The sequence below is a fragment of the Humulus lupulus genome, chromosome 6 (assembly GCF_963169125.1).
Source record: "Humulus lupulus chromosome 6, drHumLupu1.1, whole genome shotgun sequence".
In the NCBI taxonomy this organism is placed as follows: Eukaryota; Viridiplantae; Streptophyta; class Magnoliopsida; order Rosales; family Cannabaceae; genus Humulus; species Humulus lupulus.
The window spans coordinates 218468259-218489745 of record NC_084798.1 but is presented as its reverse complement, the minus strand read 5'-3'; the positions used below and the strand labels follow the sequence as shown (position 1 = coordinate 218489745).

Here is a 21487-nt window from a genome sequence, read left to right as displayed (position 1 = left end):
ATACACGAATATATAATATATGTGTATAGATGAAGACATAGGCACATCTATAAATCATAAAAAAAAAATATGTGTATAATTTGTTTATATTGCCAAAATATGTTAGATATAACATATATGTAAACACAAAACAATACAAAAACAATAAAATTACCAAAAGAAATTTTGTTAAACGTAGGCCAACAAAAAACGTAGATATATGTATATATATATAATATGAATATGAAGGCATATATAAATCAAATAAATATATATGCAGATAAAATTAGCAAGACAGGAGATGTAGACTAGCTCTGATACCAAATGTTAGAATTAATATGAAAGTAGACATATGAACAATTCTATATACATGTAGGCGGAATTAATATATGAATGAACATATGCAAAAAAGAATCGAATATTGTATACCTCCAGCCATTGCTATTGATAACCTCGATCTAGCTTTAGATCTACAAAAGAAAATGAACAGAAGTTAGAACGAGTACACGGGCTTCCAAGCTCTCACTAACTCTTTTAGATGGAGTTACTGAAAGTCAGAATGAGCAGCGAGCTTGGGGACCGGTACTCTATATTTATAGAGTGAGACCTACCATCAGAGTCTCTGCCACAGATTGAGATATTTCCTCAATCAGTTGAGATATGAAAAATCGGGTAACAACAAATCAGGTAACAAACAATGTTGACCATTAATTAGAATATTTTGTCAATAAATTAAATATTGACTTTAATATATTAAATCAATTAGTTGATTTTATATACCAAATAAATAATATTATAACATGATGAGCTTAAAGAAGTACTGTATGAAGCAGATCACGTGATGGACAAGATCAGCACTGAAGCTCTGCAACTCAAGATGGAGGAAGATGAACTCGAAAGCACAGCAAGTAAGTGCTTGTGCTTTTTCAAAAAGTTATCTTATCCATTTGAAAAGGCTGTGAATTCTGAAATAGAAGAGATCCTTGATGCTCTAAAGGATCTTTTAGAACAGACACAACACCTTGGTTTGAAAAAGGTTGACCAGAGAACGACTGTGCATAGAACACATGCCCCTTTGCTAGATGATTCACAAGTGTATGGAAGAGAGGGTGACAAAGAGGCTATTCTTAAGTTATTGTTGTGTGATGATGATGCTGGCCCTAGGATCTCAGTTATTCCTATAGTAGGGATGGGTGGCATTGGCAAAACTACTCTTGCTCAGAACGTATATTACGATACCACTGTCCAAGAACACTTTGCCTTGAAAGCATGGGTAACTGTATCCGATGATTTTGATGTTGTCAAAATAACAAAGATTATTTTGGGGGCTATTACTAAAACAAGACCTGATATTGAGGAGCTACATCAACTTCAAAAAGACTTGAAGGATTCTTTGGCAGGGAAGAAATTTCTTTTTGTTCACGATGATGTGTGGAACGAAAAATACGAGTTGTGGGATCTTTTGAAAAGCTCTTTTCAATCTGGCGCACAAGGAAGCAAGATTATTGTCACCACACGTAATGAGGATGTCGCACTGAAGATGAAGACGAGAGATGTTCAAACATATAAGCTTGAAAAGATATCGGATGATGAATGTTGGAAGTTATTTGTAGAGCATGCCTTTGATAATGTAGGCTCTAATGAGGTGGTATTGTCTGAGTTGCAAGAAATTGGAAGACAAATTGTTAAGAAGTGCAAGGGCCTTCCTTTAGCTGTAAAATCGATGGCTGGTCTTTTACGATCTACGTCAACTCCTGACGAGTGGAGGCATGTACTCCAAAGTGATGTGTGGGAGTTACCAAACTGTCGCGACATCGGAATTGTTCCAGCATTGTGGTTGAGCTACCGATTTCTGCCTCCTTATTTGAAGCCATGTTTTTCTTATCTTTCGATATTTCCCAAAGATTACAAATTTGGTGATGATGATAGAGAAAAACTAATCTTAATATGGATGGCAGAAGGTCTTTTGAAATCTCAACCTGAAAAAAGAAATGAAGATGTTGGAGAAGAGTACTTGAATGCGTTAATAGCAAGATCATTTTTTCAAAGAAACACAAGGGATCATTCTCTTTCTATGCACGATCTTATGCATGATCTAGCTATGTATGTATCAGGTCAGTGTTGTTCTATTTATGATAGTTTTAATGACTTCCACAAGCTAAATGGTAGCAAGACACGCCATCTATCATACATGAAACACTTAAAAGATACAGTAGAATTTGACAACTTTTCTAGAGTGAAGTATTTGCGCACCTTGTTAGCTTTACCATTGCGAGATAAATATTCATGGCAGAAGACACAATTAAAGCTTGAAATTGTGCTGAAGGATGGAGGATGCTTAAGATCACTTTCTTTGTCAGCATCATGTATCACAGACTTGCCTGATTCAATTGGCAATTTAAAACATCTCAGGTATTTGGATGTGTCTTGGACGAAAGTTAAGGAATTACCTCCTTCAGTTTGTGGGTTGTACAATTTGGAAACACTCTTGTTGTCGAATTGTGAAAATCTCACACAATTGCCTACCAACATTTCCAAGTTAGTCAACCTGCGTCATCTTATGACAAAAAGGACTCATTTACAAGAGATGCCACCGAAGATTTGTAATATGATAAATCTTCAGAGGTTAAGTAATTTTGTTCTGTGTAAAAATGATGGGTCCAGGATCAAAGAGTTGGGTAAGTTGGATAATTTGCATGGACGCTTGGTGATTTCAGGGCTTGAGCATGTTAGAGAAGTGAGTGATGTTTCGGAAGGCATTTTGAAGAACAAAAAGTATCTCAATAAACTCATTCTTTTATGGAACGGTGTGGCAAATAGCTCAACAAAGGAAAGAGAAGTACTTGATGCACTCCAACCACATGTAAATTTAAAGAAACTCGTAATCAAAGGTTATAACGGTACAAGCTTGCCAGATTGGGTAACACATCCATCATATTGTAACTTGAAAAAAGTTGATCTACACTGCAGCAATCTTTGCTTGTCGTTGTTATCATTTCGGTTGCTAAGTTCACTGATAGATTTTTGTGTTTGCTGTCTTGATATGCATGATGAATTTCGTAGTATTTCTTTGAATAAGCCCTTTCCAGTCTTAGCAAGATTAGAGCTTCATCAGACAGATATGTTGGATTGGTCATTTATTAATACAAGTGACCAAAGATGTGAGATTTTTCAATGCTTAAAGCAATTTGATTTAGACAGTTGTGGGAAGCTGAGTGTGGCGCTACCTATGTGTAATTTTCCATCTTTAGAATATATCAATATTGCATCTTGCGATGATTTGGTAACTATATTTCCAACAAGTACTCACATTGACTCTGCATATCCTTCCCTCAAGTTGTTGAACACAATGCATTGCTCAAGGTTGGAAACCTTTTCAGAAATGGGATTGCCCTTTACTTTACGACATCTACGCATCGCATCATGTGATAAGCTCATGGAAAACCGCATGAAATGGAATTTACAAGGACTCCCATCATTGATTTCCTTAGAACTCTGGCATTGTGGAGAAGTGGTGGATTCATTTCCAGAGGAATGGCTGCTCCCACCATCTTTAAGAAGACTTAAGATCTTTGAATGTAATAACCTCAAAGCTCTGAACAGCAAAGGCTTCCAACACCTCACCTCCCTTCATCAGTTAGAACTTCTTTATTTGGAAAAGCTAGAGTGCTTACCAGCAGTAGGACTGCCCCAGAGTGTTACTGATTTGTCCATAGAAGGATGCAGTCTGCTAATTCCCAGGTGCAAGGAGGGAACAGGGGAAGATTGGCCCAAAGTTCAACACATTCCTAACATCCGAACCGACTGAGGCAGCAGGTAACTTTCCTTGTCTCCTCTACTTTTTTTTTCCTTACATTTATTTTTGTAAATATATTTTGATTTATAGATTAATTCAAAGATTGCATTGGTAAAAGTCATTATTAATTCTTTCGTACAAATTCGTTTATTTTCTTCTCATTACTATTTCAACTCTAGGCAGGTTTATATCTGTTTGCTTAGATCAATTAAAGAATCTAACATAATATAAATCTAATAATAAATATTCTGTATATACAAGTAGCTAATGAGACTAAGAATTTGATGTTTAGCTGATTTGTTCTCAAGCCATTCACGTCTCATTATTACTTATGTACTTGCAATTGTACAAATAAATATAAAACTTTCTTTTATTTTTTAAAAATTATTCTTTTTCACTGATTTTCTGAGTTTCTATTTTCAAGAGTACTAATCAATAGATTTGCAGGGTAATGTTTTTTTATGATTCGAGGATTGGTGATTATGATGATTGAGGCTTCTTTAATTTGGTTGGTATTTCTCCCTTTGCTACTACTATAACAGAGTTATGATTTGTGACTGAGATTGCCTGTTGTATTGTTGTGAACATTATTGCTTGGAATCATCTTTCTTAATTTCATAATGTTTTGTGGGTGAGAATGTGATAGTGTTGTAATCTTTATGATCATTTCATTTACTTGTATTAGAAAACCCATAGTTTAAATGTGTAAGTGTTTCCAAAGTTTTCTTTTAGAGATGTAATAATATTCTAAAGTTTTCTAATGACAATATTATGTCTGTTGATGCAGAGATGGCACCTCTTTAAATGATAATTTCACATTATGCATGAGATGAGAATGTTATATATGGTTCTTAACATAATATTATTGTTACGAAAATACATTATAGACGAAGGTGTTTTCCATTTACTGATCTCCCCTAATATTATCTTATCAATTTCTTTTTTTGATTTTCATAAAGTCTTTCTCTTGACCAAAGAAATTACATATTTATTAAGATAATTTCATGTATATTATTATGAATGAGATGACAATATTATGATCCTTGTTTTTTAGTTTTACTTTTCTTACAAGGCAATATGACAAATATTTATTTCTGGTTTGTAGAGTATTTGGCCAATGAGAAAGACAGTGTTTTGTAATCTTTCTAAATTTCTATGTACAAACCAATCCTCATAGATGTAGCCATGCATCAGATAAAACCATATATTAGGGGTATAATATGTATACTTTTCTTTGAATGACTCATATCTACTCAAAGTTTTGCTGCTACTAAATACATTTGCATTGATCATCTGTTTTTCTATCTATATGTTCTTAGAGCAGAGAACCACATCACATCGGGACTGGTGTTGCCTTCATTGGAATCCTTCTCGACTTTGCTCTTCAGTCTTATGATGTCTTTCGCTCTTTGGTCTTTCAATTTTGCTTTTGGCGAACTGCACCAACTCCCATTGGGGAGTCTCCTAATGGCTTGTGGAGTTTCCTTTCTTCTTCTCTTTACCAATTGGGATTATTCAACAAGGCGCAACAAACATGGTAAAGTCAAGTCCAAACTGTTAACCTGGAAAAAAAAACATGGGATTTTGATCTTGTTTAACTTGTAAAAATTTATTAATGTGCAGCAATCCAAGGTTGAATGTCAGTGTTTACAGAGTTGATCATGTAATTATATCAGCATCTCACAAGCTCTCATGCTCCTGGGTGACTTCAAACTATGTAGGTCATAAAAATCTTCAAGAACAACTTGTTTGATATTTCATGTCTTTTGTTCTTTTGGTCTAATATGATATCCTTTTTATTACTCTAATTTCAGCTAGTTGGCACAATTATTGGTCCAGTTTCTACTTTTCCATGGCATATATGGTGGTTACTTTCAACCATTGATCATGTCATCAACACAGAACTTGGTAATGATGTTTTCTACAATGTCTCAATTACAAGTTTGAGTATTGACTCTTGACTTTAAAATTAGTTGGAAGTTTTGTTGACAATTGGAAAAAACATCAAGACTGCAGCTTGGTTTCAACGCGATGTCTTACTACTTTGTGCATAAAAGAATGTACTGTTAATTCCCAAGTGCAAAGATTGGCATATTATTCAATTCAACCCATAGCTAAAAAACACTAACTGAATAAAGTCATGTCTCTCTTAGACAGCAGGTAAAACCTACTTTCTTTTGCCATTTCAATTTATTTCAGTGAATGTATTTTGATTTCAAGATCAATTCAAAGTCAGTATTCTTTTGTACAGATTTGTTTTATTTTTCCTCAATACTATTTCAACTCACTGTGAAACAGGTGTACATTTGCTACATCAATTTCAGAGTCCAAGTTGTTATTAATCAAATAATCAATAGCCTCTTTTATTTTAGAAAAGTTAATTATTTTTACTGGTTTTCTGAATTTCTTTTTCCAATCATGCTGATGAATAGATTTGCAGGAACACAGCATTGTTTATTATACTGGTGGGGATCGAGTTATGAATTTCATCGAGTCTCAATGATTTCAGCCAATGAGACAATGCAGACTCTCAACTTTGTGGGATATATTTATATATATAGCCTTGTTTAATTTGGTCAGTATTTCTCTCTTTAATTTGTTGCCATTATGTATCATTATTATGTTACAGAAAATTGTTGCTATGACTTGTGACTGAGATTAACAGAGCGAAATCTGCAGGAAGGCAAGAAAATTACACAGAAAAGGTTCTAAGAATATCCAAGATGCATGATGCTAAGAGTGTTACAGTTCCCTTAGCTGCTCATTTTAAGTTCACAGCTGATCAATGTCCTGAAACTGAAGCAGAAGTAAAACTGTAAAAGACGAGGATAAAGTCCCATATGCACCGCACTTGGTTGTTTGATGTATGTAAAATGCTTATGCCCTCAGTTTTCTTGATGTCTAAACCTGGGCTCGAGCATTGGCTTGGTGTGAAATGGTCAATGAGGTATCTCAAAGGTACAAGCACACATGGTAAGGTGTACAAGAAAGTCTCTCACTTTCTATGTTGTTACAATAGTGGGAGCACAGTGAGTTGGAAGCCTCATCAGTACCAAGTTATTGCCTTGTCCACGTCTGAAGCTGAATTCATGGCAACTGTAGAAGCTTGTAAGGAAGTAGTGGAAGCATTGCTTAAACTTGTTGAACATTGATACAGGCTTGTTGAAGTTACTTGAGCTAAATCATCATGAGCTTTCCTTATTACTACTCCTCCAGAACACATCCAGCAAGCAGTGTTTTTACCGCTGGCTTTGCCTATGCACGCTAACTCAGTTCACCAAGTTAGTTTCAGATTAGTATTGTATTTCACATCTTTGTAGAAAGAAGATCACTTTGAGAGTTTTGAGAGCTTTGAGTGTGGTTGTACAAGGGGTTCTCGGGTTTGGTTCTAAGGGTACAGAAAGAGTGAGTTTGGTACCAAGAAACCATTGAAGATCTTCAACTGTAACAAAGATTGTATTGCTGATTCTCTATATATATGTAGGTTTAAAATAAATCTTGACTTACTAATGAGTCATGAGTTATTGGTTTAATATGTGTTATTCTCAATATCCATATTTTAAAAAATACATATAAATAATATATATTTTAAATATTTAAATAAAATAAAAATTTTAACAAAAAAATATAAAAACTTGTTAAAATAGGATTTTTTTTTTCTAAAATATTATATATTATTTTAAAATAAAATTATGAAAACAAGATAAAATTAAATTATTAAAATTGACAAAAGGGTTAATTTTTTTTAGTTAATGTGGTGCCTGTATATATTTTTGGGTGCCTATAAATATAAATATATATATATATTTTACCTTAACAAATATTTGAAAGAAGAAACGTTAAATCTAAAAAAAAGGAAAATAATATTTATAATAAATAAAAAATAATAATAAACACAATTCATATTAAAAAAAAAATTGCAAAACAACCAAAGAAAAATTTCATATAAAATTAGTAATATAAAAAAAAATAAGCTAAAAAAATGATAATTAAATTACAAACATACGCTTCTAAATTAATAAAACTTGAATAAAACTAAAACTATGGCATAACCTAACTTTTATAAAAAAAAAAAAAGGGAAAATAAAACCATAAAAGTGAAAATTCTTAAAAAAAGTCGTAGATTAATTTTTTTTTTGTAAAAAGAACCATATTTTTGCACACTCTATTAAAGATCTCATATAAAATGTAATTTACTTATAAAAATATGGCATTGCCATAGATCTAGCTTTAAAAAATTAACTTTCAAAAATCAATAACTAATATAGATTTTTCAAAAAGCCATTAAATAATAATACAACTTAAATGTGAAAAAAGCTATGACTTAATTTCAAACTTAATTATTTATATGGGAAATAACAAAACCATATATTTGAAAAATTAAAATAAAAGCCATAAAAACAATTCAAAATTTCCATAAAAAAGTTAAAAGGCAAAAAAAAAAAAAAAAAAAGCCATATGTAATTTCCACTTTTTTATTCTTGTCTTTATCTTTCTCTCCTTTTTTTTTCTTATTTCAATTAAAAAAATATTTAAAGATATAATATTTATATGATGTAAAGAAAATACAAATAAATTGATGTATGGTGTAATATAAAAACTAGAGGTAAAATAGAGGAATGTATATTTTGGTGGTTTATTATAAAAAATAGAGTATAACACATTTGGATGCCAATGACCCTTTTGTGTCTTAAGTTTTATTTCCAATTTGATAGAATTTATATATATATATATATATATATATATAGTAAAGATGATTTTGACTATTATTATTATTATGGCCACACACTTGAGATTGAGAGCGACACCATCCCATTTGCTGAAAATTAGCAGTAAGCCTTTAAAATTCTTACTTTTAATGTGGTGTAGAATTAGGTGATCCAATAGTGTCTTAATCAAAGATAATAATATGTTAAATATAACGAAGAAAATACAATATTAATTTCCAACCTCATAAATAAGAGATAAGTGTTAATTAGAGGCCAAAAATTCCCAACCCAAAATTTGTTGTTAATTAGCAGAGAAAAGATAAAGCAAGGCAACAAAGCAAGAAAACAAAATCAAAAGACTTCCAACCAAAACACACTTTAGAATCAAAAGTCATATAAAACTTTATAATTGTGCTAGATTCCTCTTCAAAAGTCAAAAGTCTATTTTAATTTTGTATAATTTTGACCAAAGAGAAACTAGGTGAAGGAGGGTTTGGCACTGTGTATAAAGGACAACTTTCTAGTGGTCCCTTTGTTGCAGTCAAAATGTTGGGAAAATCCAAGATTAACAATGATCAAGATTTCATTAATGAAGTTGCTACAATAGGAAGAATTCACCATGTCAACATTGTAAGATTAATTGGGTTTTGTGTTGATGGTACATGGCGGGCTCTTATATACAAATTCATGTCTAATGGATCTCTAGACAAGTACATTTTTTCACAAGAGACTATGAATAATATAGTCTCCTTGAGTTTTACCCAAGTATTATTTGAGATCTCACTTGGAATAGCTCATGGTATTGAGTACCTTCATCGAGGATGTGGTATGCGTATTCTTCATTTTGATATTAAGCCTCACAACATTCTATTGGACGAAAATTTTATCCCAAAAGTTTCTGATTTTGGGCTAGCAAGATCATGTTTGTTGGATAATAGCTTAGTATCTTTAACTGTTGCAAGAGGAACCATGGGATACATTGCTCCGGAATTGTTCTATAAAAATATTGGAAGAGTATCGAACAAATCAAATGTGTACAGTTTTGGAATGTTGTTAATGGAAATGGAAAATCGAAGAAAAAAATGTGAATAGACATACAGAAAACTCAAGCGACATTTATGTTCCCTTATTGATACACAAGCAACTGAACGAAGGAAAGAATGTAAAAATAGATGACGAACATGTCAGTGAAGAAGAATCAGAGACAATAAAAAAGATGGCCATAGTTGCATTGTGGTGTATACAACTAAGGCCTTGTGATCACCCTACAATGAGCCAAGTCATAGAAATGCTTGAAAGTAACATCGAATGCCTACAAGTACCCCCAAATCTTCATCTATATCCTCAAGAGCAAAAGAGCAAGACATCTTTCTCATTAACATTGTCTAGAGAGGATTCTACAGATGTCAGCAATTATTAGATTAAGATAATTATCAAATTTGTGAGCTTGTACATAAATTTTGTTAAATGATAACTATCAATTTAATTGAAATATAATGTTATTTTCTTCCTTCTCAATTTCTGTAAAGTTTAGTATGAACTTGGTCTGCATATATGTTTTGAGGAAATATAGAACAAATCTCTGTGCTTTCCTAGATGGAAACTTCTCACTATATCAGACTTCGTAAACATATGGCAAATCAAACCACAAAGACAATCACTCACTCACTAACTCACTCTGTTTTATTTAAATACTCTGTTTCATAAAGATTATTGCTTATTTTGATGAGTGGTTTCGGGCACGCAAACACTAGGGGTTGCTTTATGCCATTAAAATAGAGATTGTAGCACTACATTATGATAAATAATGGAACATTTTACACATGAAATAACCACTGATTTGATTACACAGATTCATCGTGTCTTTCATCATGCATAAGGTTTTACTTTCATTTTAATTTAGTTTTTTTTTTTTGAAAAAATGTATTTTAATGAGTTTAGTTTGTGGAGAATTTCATGTCACCTCATTCGTATTTTTCTCCATACACTATTTCCTCCAAGCTTAGCGTTCTTTCATTCTCTGTTTTGAAGGTGTGGGTCGGGGAGCCAACGACCGCAGTGGGTGCCTGAGATGAAATGTCTATCTGATAACGCAAAATATAATCCCACATTATTTGGAAACAAAATAATTCCCCTTTCTCCATTCTATAAATTCAACACTCATCTTTTTAAACACAGGCTAGTCTAAGAGTTAGCTAAGTTATATAAAAATGCATATTGTAGTATGATATGCTTGAATATAAATGTTAAAGTATGAAAGTAGACAAGAATAAAAAATTATATTAAGATGCAAAATTGTAGACTTGAATATAAATAGAAGAAGAAGAAGAAGGAGGAAAGAAATAATCTAAGCACTCGGCAATGTCTTCCTCTGTTAAAATCAAATCGAATCAAATCGTCGGCATCGTTATGGGGAGTGGTCATCGTGATCGTCATCCTCGTCTCGTCAAGCTATTCCTTTATGGTAACACAAACAATCATATATAAATTTGGCTATATATCTCTTCTTTAACTTATGTATAATAATTTTAACCGTTTTTAATATTAATTTTAATCTATAAGAATATTCTTATATTTAATAATATTTTGTAAACATTTATACTTAAATTAAATGAATAATTAAAAAAAATTAAGATATAATATTTTAAAGATATTTTAAATAATTAAATAAATTAAAATATTATATTTTTTTAAATATTTTATAATGATAATTACTTTTAAATAATATATAATTAAACAAATTAAAATATGATAGTTTTGAGATATTTTATCATGATAATTATTTAAAAATAATAAAATCATACATTTTATAACTTAAAAAAATTAATAAAACTTAAACCCACCCACTTATTATAATAATATCATATTAAACATATAATATAATCTATCGTGAATTAGTAATAAATTGATTTTTTTCTGTATATATTTAAAAGAAAAAACACTTATATCTCAAATGTAATTAAATGTCAAATATTAATTGTATCTATTTGTAACTATTCTTATAATAATCCTCTCCCCTCATGGTTTTTTCAATATTTTTGTGGTGTTGTTGATGTTTCTATGTATCTCTTACTTGTTGCTTTCAGTGATTAATTTTGATGTTATGCATATGGTAACTTCTTTGGGTTGGGAGAGACTTGTTTTTTTTTTTTTTTTTTTTTTATCCACACTCTTTGATCTTGCTCGTAAGGATAGTGTGAGTTTTTTTTTTATTCTTGAGTAGCTTATGCTTCTTTCGGAGTGAGAGATTGTATCAAAAGACCGTTTTAGTTTGTCTTTGCTTTTCACTACCGAGATCATTATTTATCTCTTTGGTGTAAGGTTAGAGATTTCTTCTTGTTGTTTTCCTGGCTTTTTCTAAATTTGTTTTGACCAAAAGTTTTGATATCTCTATAGTATTTTACAAGAATTCAAATTGTCTCAAATAATCACATATTAAACAATAGTTGACATAAATAGTCTATAAGAAATAACTTGAAGAATACGAGTTTTGTATTCTTTTAAGAGTATGGATTACTGCGTATTTATTTTCCTCAATTTAAGCTTATATTATGATGATTCATTTTGTCCAATTGAGTCTTGCTCTGATGTCCTAGTTTTTGAGATAGTGTATAGATGGACAAATTTTAATATAAAAGCTAAATGCACTCGAAATGTTTGTTGCATTGTTTCATACAACCAAGAAAGTATGTATTAGATAAGGGAACATAGTGTGGAAATTTTGTTCTTACTTTAGAGCTTATGAGATAGTTAATTAAAGTACAAATTTTAAAATAAAACTAAAAGCTTTTGAGATAGTTTACCATGTAATTTAAGATTTATTGGTTTATGTTTTCGGGTCTTTGTCTCCTGTGAGCTGTAATATAATTTGATCTTCAAGCTTATATTATGAATGCTTGTTTCTTTCTTGAGAGTGCAACTTAAGAATGGGTTTTGTGTTTCACTCTTTACTCATCTTTATTATGTATGATATTGATCTAATTTTATTACGCAGGGTTGTAAAAAGCTCTATCATTGGGAAATGTATAACAAAAAAAAAATGCCATGATGCTGCCATAGTTGATTATTCCAATGTTTAAAGTGGACCAAAAGTGTTCATTCAAATAAAGAGATTGAGAGAAAGGTTGCTAGTCATTGATTAATTTAGTCAGTTTAGTTATATATGTTCTTTTTTATTGTACTAATAAGTAGGAATTTATTCTATTTTATATTGAATCATGTTGTCGTTTATAATACATGTTGAGAAATTTAAATTTCTTTTAAAAAAATTGACATTTTTTCAGTATTTTCTTTTTAAATTTCTTTTAATACATTTTGGACACTCAAAGGGGTATATTTTTTTAAATCAAAATGAAAATTGTAGCTGCATTTTTAAAAAAAAAAATTACTTTTAAGGTCATGCAAAGCAAGTCCTAAAATCTTAATTTAAAGATATTCAACGGGATCTTTTAGGACACGCATTGCGAGAATATTCTTTTAGGACTCGCAACGCTAGTCCTAAAAACTTACTTAAAGGCACTCAATGAGATTTTTTAGGACTCGCAACGAAACCTCAGTTTTTAAGGTTCTTAAATAGAGAACTCGCGCCCCGCGAGTCCTAAAAACTTTTTTAGGACTCGCAAAGCCTTTTTTGTAGTAGTGACATGTGATCCCAATATAGTTGAAAACGGTTACAACCCAAAACGTATACAAAAGTCGACTTAGGCTGCAAAATCAAGGTCCAAACCTAGTTCCAACTGATAACCTCGGTCGTGGCGCGGACGGGTAGGCCGCATATGTACACTCTGCCCCTAAAGCTCTCCAACTCATGGCTGGTCCAGTTTTCCTTTCATTTACCTACACCATTTAGCACCCCGTGAGCTGAGGCTCAGCAAGAAAACATAATCACGCTTATAAGCATTACATCATTGGATCATAGAATCATAAATAACATGCCTAGCAGTAATAACTCTACTCCATGCATACGATCATTCCGGATAAGTGACTATGGAGTCACGACAGGGTCTACTGTTTAATTCCTCACATAACCAGCCTTAAAGTTGGCCAAGCGGGTTTGGCGCTTAATATTTCAGACGGCCTTAGGGTCATTCAAGCGTATATCTCGCTTCCTAGTTAGTTAACCACATCGGCCGGTGTCAAGCACGATATCGTCGTCCTCGACTCAAAAGCTGAGTCTTTTGACCTTCGTGTGACGCCCCACATCACTATGGCTGCTTTCTGGAATGACGACTGGCCCTACAAACCAAGACAAGTCTTTCCAGCGTGCTTTGTCCTCACTCGCACACTTCCTGGGAAAACTTCCCAGGAGGTCACCCATCCCTAGATTACTCCAGGCCAAGCACGCTTAACCATGGAGTTCTCAAGTGATGTGCTACCGAAAAGAAGATGCACCTTCCTGATATAGGTAGTACACATCAATCCATTTAAGCCCTCTTCAACTGTGTAGTCCCATACCTACACAGTATTAGAATCATCACACTTGACCTGCCCCAGGCAGTGTGGGATTGCACAGCTTACCCGGTCTTTCCCCTTACGGATCACGGGATTCTGACTGTCACACTTCGACTGATAAGTCGAATCTCCTAACCTTCGATTGATAAGTCGAGTCCTTTATTGTTAGACTAATAAGTCGAGTCTTTTAACCTTCGACAGATAAGTCGAGTCTCTTAACCTTTGACATATAAGTCGAGTCATTTATTCTTCGACTGATATGTCGAGTCTCTTTAAAACAGGTATGTCCTTGACTATTAAGCCAAACTTTTCATCAGATTACACAGATGAATCCTCGACTTATAAGTCGAGCTTTACAATTAGATAACCAGATAAGTAGTTATTATTTAACACAGGTAAACACAACAATTGACATGGTTCAGGCCTACGTCTCAGGTCCGAGCTCTTTACTATGCTTGCGTTATTCGCTAGCTATTGGGCCTAGCATGGTCCGGGCCTATAGGGTGTAGTTGCTCATTGTTCGATGGGCCCTGGTTGGGCCCGAACCTCTCTTGAGAGTCCATGAAGCCCGTTTAACCATGCCACATGTTTTTGGTAGAAAATATGGGCAACATCTAGATACAAGCAACATGCAATGCACGTTTGCTTAGTTTTATTTATAAAATTTATTAATTATTTTTAGTAAATTTGTATCATTGTTGTATAAATTTTAAATAAATAAACAATATTATATATAAAAGAATAATGTAAACATATTAAAAGAAAAATTAAATCAAAATAATGTTTATAATTTTTAAAATATATATATATATAATATGATAACATTTCTAAACATAAATGATAAATTTTTAATAAAAATTAAGATTATGTATTATTATTATAATATTTAAATTTATATTAATATAAATATTATTATTTATGTTATCCCATCTCTGCTCATGGCCATGGGTGGACAGTGTGGGTGAGAAATTACACTAAATCAACCATCACTAAATAATTTTCTTATCTAAAATAAACTAAATTCTATTAAGAGTTTAAAGATTTCGTATTGATAAAGAGAGTCAACAATCACTAAATCAAAGTTTTCACCTGCAACTTAGGAATTTATATATAGATTTTTTATTCAATGTGGAACAAGTTTTTGCAACATATATATATATATAATTAAGTTTAAGAGTAAAATTTTTAACTATTCATTCATTCTCTTTCATATAAGTTATTCAAAATCACATGTATTCAACATCAAAATATGTAACTCACTATTTACAATGAATACATAACAATATAACTTCTCTATATAAATATAACAACATCAAACTTCTTCCAAATAATATTCTTAAAAAAACGATAATATTAGTAAAAAACAACCCTAATATTTGAAAAATGATAAAAAAAATGGAAAAACGACAAATATCCTTAAAAACAACAATTTTGTAAAAAACTACAAATGTCCTCAGAAAACGACCGTCATCTCGTAAAATGAAAGGGTTATTATCTTTTATTAACCATAAAATAAAAGCTTGAACATCCCATTTTTGGTATCTTGTTAATATATATATATATACCTAAATATTATATATATTACGTAAAAGTTTATTAGAATAATGCCAATGTCTTTAGCTTTTTACGGTCAGATTTAAGTAATTACATGCCTTCCTTTGGTTGTTTAATATGTATAATTAAACAACCAAATTTCTTTAGACATATATATTAATTTATATATATATATATAATCATGCATAATTATATAAAGTATTACTAAAAGGCATTATGTCTATCACTATTTAATTTAAAATATAAAATCTATATATATATATAAATCCAATATTAAAAAGACTAATTATCATATGTGTTATTCCAAATAGCAATACTCAATTGTATCTAGTGGCATATTCAAAGACTAAATCTTTCTCTTAGCTAGAGGTTTCTTTACTTGATCCAATTAATTAAATCGTGTATTTATAAATACATACAAACATACATACATACATGTCAAATTTCACTAAACATATAACACTACAAGAATGAAGGATTTTGCTGGCGCAATTCAAAAAAGACTTTTACCGACGCATTTAGTGAATCACGCTGGCAAATACAAGGCATTTTGTCGACGCAAAATTGCGGCGGCAAATGTTACCTTTGCCGGCGCAATTCAGGGTAGCGCGGCAAAAGTTACCTTTGCCGGCGCAACCCCGAATTGCGTCGCCAAAGATATATAATTTTTTTTTTAAAAAAATACCATACACTTTTGCTAGCGCATTTCACCTAATATGCCGGCAAAAGTCAAACGTGCATTTTAAATTTGTGCACGTTTTCAAAAAAATAGGTGGTTAGACTTTTGCTATGCACCGGCAAAAGTCTAAAAATGCGCCGGCAAAAGTCGGACTAATTAAAATGGCGCCGTTTTGTCCTAGGGTTTTATTAATGACTTTTGCCGGCGCAACGAAACGCACCGGCAAAAGTCATAGCGATTTACACAGCCGCCGAGCCCCTTCTTCTCCATTTTTTTTCTTCTTCCTTTTTTTTTCTCTCTTTCTTCTTCTCTTTTCTCTAGTTCTCCCTCCGACCACCCCAACCCCGTACATGTTCCCTCCGACCAGCCAAAGCCTTGCCACTGTCGTCCACTCCTCTCTCAAGGTAAGATAATCCTCTCTCTTTGTAATGACCCAACTATTTCTAAGACATTGGACCATTAGATCTACTATACATAACTACTATTTTGGGAAATATATATAAGAAATAATATAACTAACTTTATTAAATCTTGAAATATTGTATCAAATACATAATAATAGAAAATATGGCATGGGTACCCATTGTTTAAAACATAAAACATAATTTTAAACTAAATAAAATTGTTTACAAAACTAAATGCGGAAAAAACATTATTTAAAAGACTAAAAATAAATAAATAACTTCATCCTCGATCGACACGCAGTCCTCACATTCCATCCATCCTCAACACACAAGCCAAGCTACCAAGAATCCTTCCGCCTTCCATATTCATTTTCCTGCATCACACTAAAAATAAAAGAATGAGCCTAATGCCCAGCAAGGAAAATGTGACGCCCCACGTCACTATGGCTGCTTTCTGAAATGACGACTGGCCCTACAAACCAAGACAAGTCTTTCCCGCGTGCTTTGTCCTCACTCGCACACTTCCTGGGAAAACTTCCCAGGAGGTCACCCATCCCTAGATTACTCCAGGCCAAGCACGCTTAACCATGGAGTTCTCAAGTGATGGGCTACCGAAAAGAAGATGCACCTTCCTGATATAGGTAGTACCTATCAATCCATTTAAGCCATCTTCAACTGTGTAGTCCCATACCTACACAGTCTTAGAATCATTACACTTGACCTTCCCCAGGCGGTGTGGGATTGCACAGCTTACCCGGTCTTTCCCCTTACGGATCACGGGATTCTGACTGTCACAGAAAACCTACTAAAAACATACACCATATATCATAAGCATAAAACTACATCATATATTATAAAACATAATACTATCTAAAGCATACATAATAAATCATAAGCATACACTAAAAACATACGACTGTAAAAACGTATATCATATATAGGACTACAAAATTAATGGCCATTAACTTATTAACATGGCATGTGATAAACCATCTAGGTCCCCTGTCTAATATCTGAGGTAGGTTAGATCACATGGTAGTATATGATAACCCATCTAGGTCATCTGTCTAATATCTGAGGTAGGGTAAACCATAACTCTAAACCATGAAAATGATAAAATAATCTTGGGGCTTGCTATCTAAGCAAGTCATATGCCCAAGCGACTAAAAACATAATCTTGGGGCTTGTTATCTAAACAAGTCATATGCCCAAGGACTACAAAACATATCATACATATACTTATTATAGCATAAACATAGCATAACATATCATACAAACATACAAGATCTATCCTATTTTCCTTACCAAAATACCGGGATGATGAGAACAAAGTCGGGATTTTGGAACACTCCTAAAAACCATTAATAGAGAGGTGAGTTTTCTAAAAGAAAGAGAAGAAGATGAATGAACTAAACCATCGAGAAGATACTTACCAACAAGAAATCTCAAGTTCGAAGAACTTAGATGCCTAACCAAGAATAGAGAAGATTGGGTTAGGAATTGAGTAGAGAAAAACTATAAGAACTAACAATACAGAAAAGGAAGTAAGAATAGGAATACCTTTGAAATTGCTATGACCGAACTACACCTCGAAACCGAAATACACTCTATGAACCTTACTTCCCAAGTGTCTAATAAGCTTAGAATGGCAAAGCTTATAACCTCAACCCAAGTGTTTATCACTCTATAGTCTCACTAGCACCTAGAAGGCTCTGATCAATGCTTGAAGAATGAATGAAAAAGCTTGGTGCTAGGTCCTATTTATAGAGTTCTAGGAATAAAAATATTCTAATTATAATCCAAATTTAAATTTAAAATAGAATCATAACTTCTAACTTTTTAAATCCCGTAACTCTAAACTATCCTACAGTAAAATTAACATATCTTGAGCTGTAGGACTCCAATTTAGAATATCTTTATACCGTTAGAAAGATAATTAAATTATCTACAACTTTTTAGAAATACTATTTTTCAAAATTCATAACATAACTAGGTCAAAAATAGGTCGGAAGTTACAGTACCCTAAAGTTACGAAAAATCTATTTAATTATCTAAATCACAAATAAATAATATATATAAATCACAAATAAATAAAATTATGACAAATGTCATGCTCCTAACAAATTCTGGTGAAGACTAAGTCTTATATTTCCCTTATTTTATCATTAAAATAATAATTCTTTAATAATCATACATATGACAAGTGTCATATTCCTATTGGCTCTATCTAAACCTTAGGAATACATGCTCATGACAAATGTCATATTCTTATTAGCTCTATCTAAACCTTAGAATATAATAATTATCATATTAATAACCAACAATATTAACCAAACCTTATGTTATAATTAATATTCTTAAACTATAGGTTAAACTTATAAAATCCATAACTATTGCTAGGAGTTTCCAACTAAGTCCCGGCTTGAACCAAAATCCACAGTAATGAACATACTATAACTAATACTAGCTATTACTACTACTAATATCTAACTAGCTAAGTAAATTCTGGGACTCTACACTCTTTCTTTTTCTCTATCTCGGTTTCTCTCTATTTTTTAATGGGTCTCTCCATTTCTTTCTCTCTATCTCGATCTCTCTCTCTCTATAAACATGTCCACCAAAGTGGTTGAGCAGCTCCAACCCCTCGGCAATAGGCAGAACAGCTCCAAGAGGTAGTTTATGGAAAATCCTTAAGATACTGAACAGAAGCATTTGGAAAATCCTTGCACATAGTTCCTCACCAATAGCACACATGACTGAGTTGTTCATTAGCTCAAAGATAATACTAATGCACAAGGGTAACATCAAAATAGGCCATGAGTAGCAATGAGAAGCTAAACTACATCTCAAAGTTAAAAATGATACAGCAAAAATAAATTATATCAATAATCCCTTATGTCATGTTTAGAAAGTAGAATTAGAATAGATTAAGTATTTGAGCAAAAATATAAAAGAATGAATGAGTTGATCAATTCTCAATAATAAATTAGGAGAAAACAAATTAGATACAAAGTAGTAATTTTTTTTCTTAATCTTAATATACATGAAGATGGGTTACTGGATTGGAGAAAATTATACCAAATATTTCAATGGAACTAAATTATACCAAATACTACTTTGTGCATAGAAGGATGTAATCTGTTAATTCCTCAGATTCAACACATACCTAATAGGTATCTTTCCATGTCTCTACTCTATGCAACTACTATTTTTTTTTTCAATTTATTTCAGTAAATATATTTTGACTTCAGAAATTCAAAGTCTATAGTAGTGAAAGTCAATACTCTTTTGTATAATTTTTTATTTTCAATACTATTTCAACTATCACTCTAGTGCAGGCATTATATACATCTGCTATATCAATTTAAGAGTCTAACATGTTATTAATCGAATTATAACTTGTTAAATTGTATTGGTTAAGGGCTAAATATGTGTCTAATGTGGCCATTTAGACCTTTGGCATATGTCAGAAGCTCACATGTTCCTTGGTGACTTCAAATTAAAGATCCCTCCCAAATCCATGTTCATTCTTCAAGTCATAACAATTATCAAGAACAACTAGTTTGATGTTTCGTGTCATCTTTTTTTATTTGGTCTAATATAATATCCACTTTATTACTCTAATTTCAGCTAGTTGGCACAATTATTGGCCAAGTTTCTACTTTGCCATGGCATATATGGTGGTTACTTTCAACCATTGATCATGTCATCAACACAGAACTTGGTAATGATGTTTTCTACAATGCCTCAATTACAAGTTTGAGTTTTGAATAATCTTGACTCGAAAATTAGTTGGAAGTTTGTTGACAGTTGGAAAAAACATCAAGTCGAAGTCTTACTACTTTGTGCATGAAAGAATGTACTGTTAATTCCAAGATTGGCATATGATTCAATTCAACACATAGCTAAAATAAACTAACTGAATAAAGTCATGCCTCTCTTAGACAGCAGGTAAAACCTACTTTCTTTTTGCATTTCAATTTATTTCAGTGAATGTATTTTGATTTCAAGATCAATTCAAAGTCGGTATTAGTAGAAGTCATCATTCTGTTGTACAGATTTGTTTTTTTTTTTCATCAATACTATTTCAACTCACTGTGATACAGGTGTATATTTGCTATATCAATTTAAGAGTTTAAGTTGTTATCATTCTTTTTATTTTAGAAAAGTTAATTATTTTTACTGAATATATTTGCTGGAAAAAACAAGGTTTATCATATGGGTGGGGATCGAGTTATGAATTTGATTGAGTCTGAGACAATGCAAACTGTCAACTTTGTGGGATATATAGCCTTGTTTAATTTGGTTAGTATCTCTCTCTTTAATTTGTTGCCATTATGTATTATTATTATGCTACAGAAAATTGTTATTATGACTTGTGACTGAGATTAACACAGTGAAATCGCAGGAAGGCAAGCAAATTACTCGGAAAAGTTTCTAGGAATATTGAAGATGCATGATGCTAAGAGTGTTATAGTTCCCTTAGATGGATAAAGTCCCATATGCACCAGACCAGATATAGCTTATGCCATCAGTTTTTTCAGTAGATATATGTCTAATCCTGGGCTCGAGCATTGGCTTGGTGTGAAATGGTTGATGAGGTATCAAAGGTACAAGCACACATGGTTAGGTATACAAGAAACATGCCAACTTCATATGGTGTTGGCCTCTTAGCATTTCTCTATTAAAAGCATACAATAATAATAATAAATATTGTTTGATCTTATCATTGAAACGTAGTAGTTGGATCCCATAATAATGTGTCTAATGTCTTTGTGCTCTTGCTAGGGTAATTAAATATTGATAAACGTTCTGAAGGCTAACTTTTCTTGGTAATTTCCTGGAACCATATTGTATCTACATTAATCATATTCTATTCTCATACCACTAAAGCTTTTGTCTCTCTCCGTCTATT

General features: G+C 32.1%; 2 protein-coding genes and 1 long non-coding RNA gene across 3 annotated transcripts; all 3 read left to right on the top strand.

Moving 5' to 3' along the window:
• Positions 1 to 786: 786 nt before the first annotated feature.
• Positions 787 to 3787, top strand: LOC133783368 (putative disease resistance protein At3g14460). Its single transcript, XM_062222982.1, has one exon. The coding sequence runs from the start codon at positions 821 to 823 to the stop codon at positions 3785 to 3787; it is 2967 nt and encodes a 988-aa protein (XP_062078966.1). The 5' UTR covers positions 787 to 820.
• A 2069-nt stretch (positions 3788 to 5856) lies between these two features.
• On the top strand, positions 5857 to 20997 carry LOC133783367 (uncharacterized). Its single transcript, XR_009870873.1, has 3 exons — positions 5857 to 5935; positions 6216 to 6350; positions 20981 to 20997. It is a non-coding gene; the product is annotated as an uncharacterized LOC133783367 (long non-coding RNA).
• On the top strand, positions 6499 to 9730 carry LOC133783590 (rust resistance kinase Lr10-like). Its single transcript, XM_062223241.1, has 5 exons — positions 6499 to 6590; positions 6795 to 6883; positions 6933 to 7008; positions 7096 to 7169; positions 8957 to 9730. Exons 1-5 carry the CDS (start codon positions 6499 to 6501, stop codon positions 9574 to 9576), a joined length of 951 nt encoding a protein of 316 aa, XP_062079225.1. The 3' UTR covers positions 9577 to 9730.
• Positions 20998 to 21487: the final 490 nt, after the last annotated feature.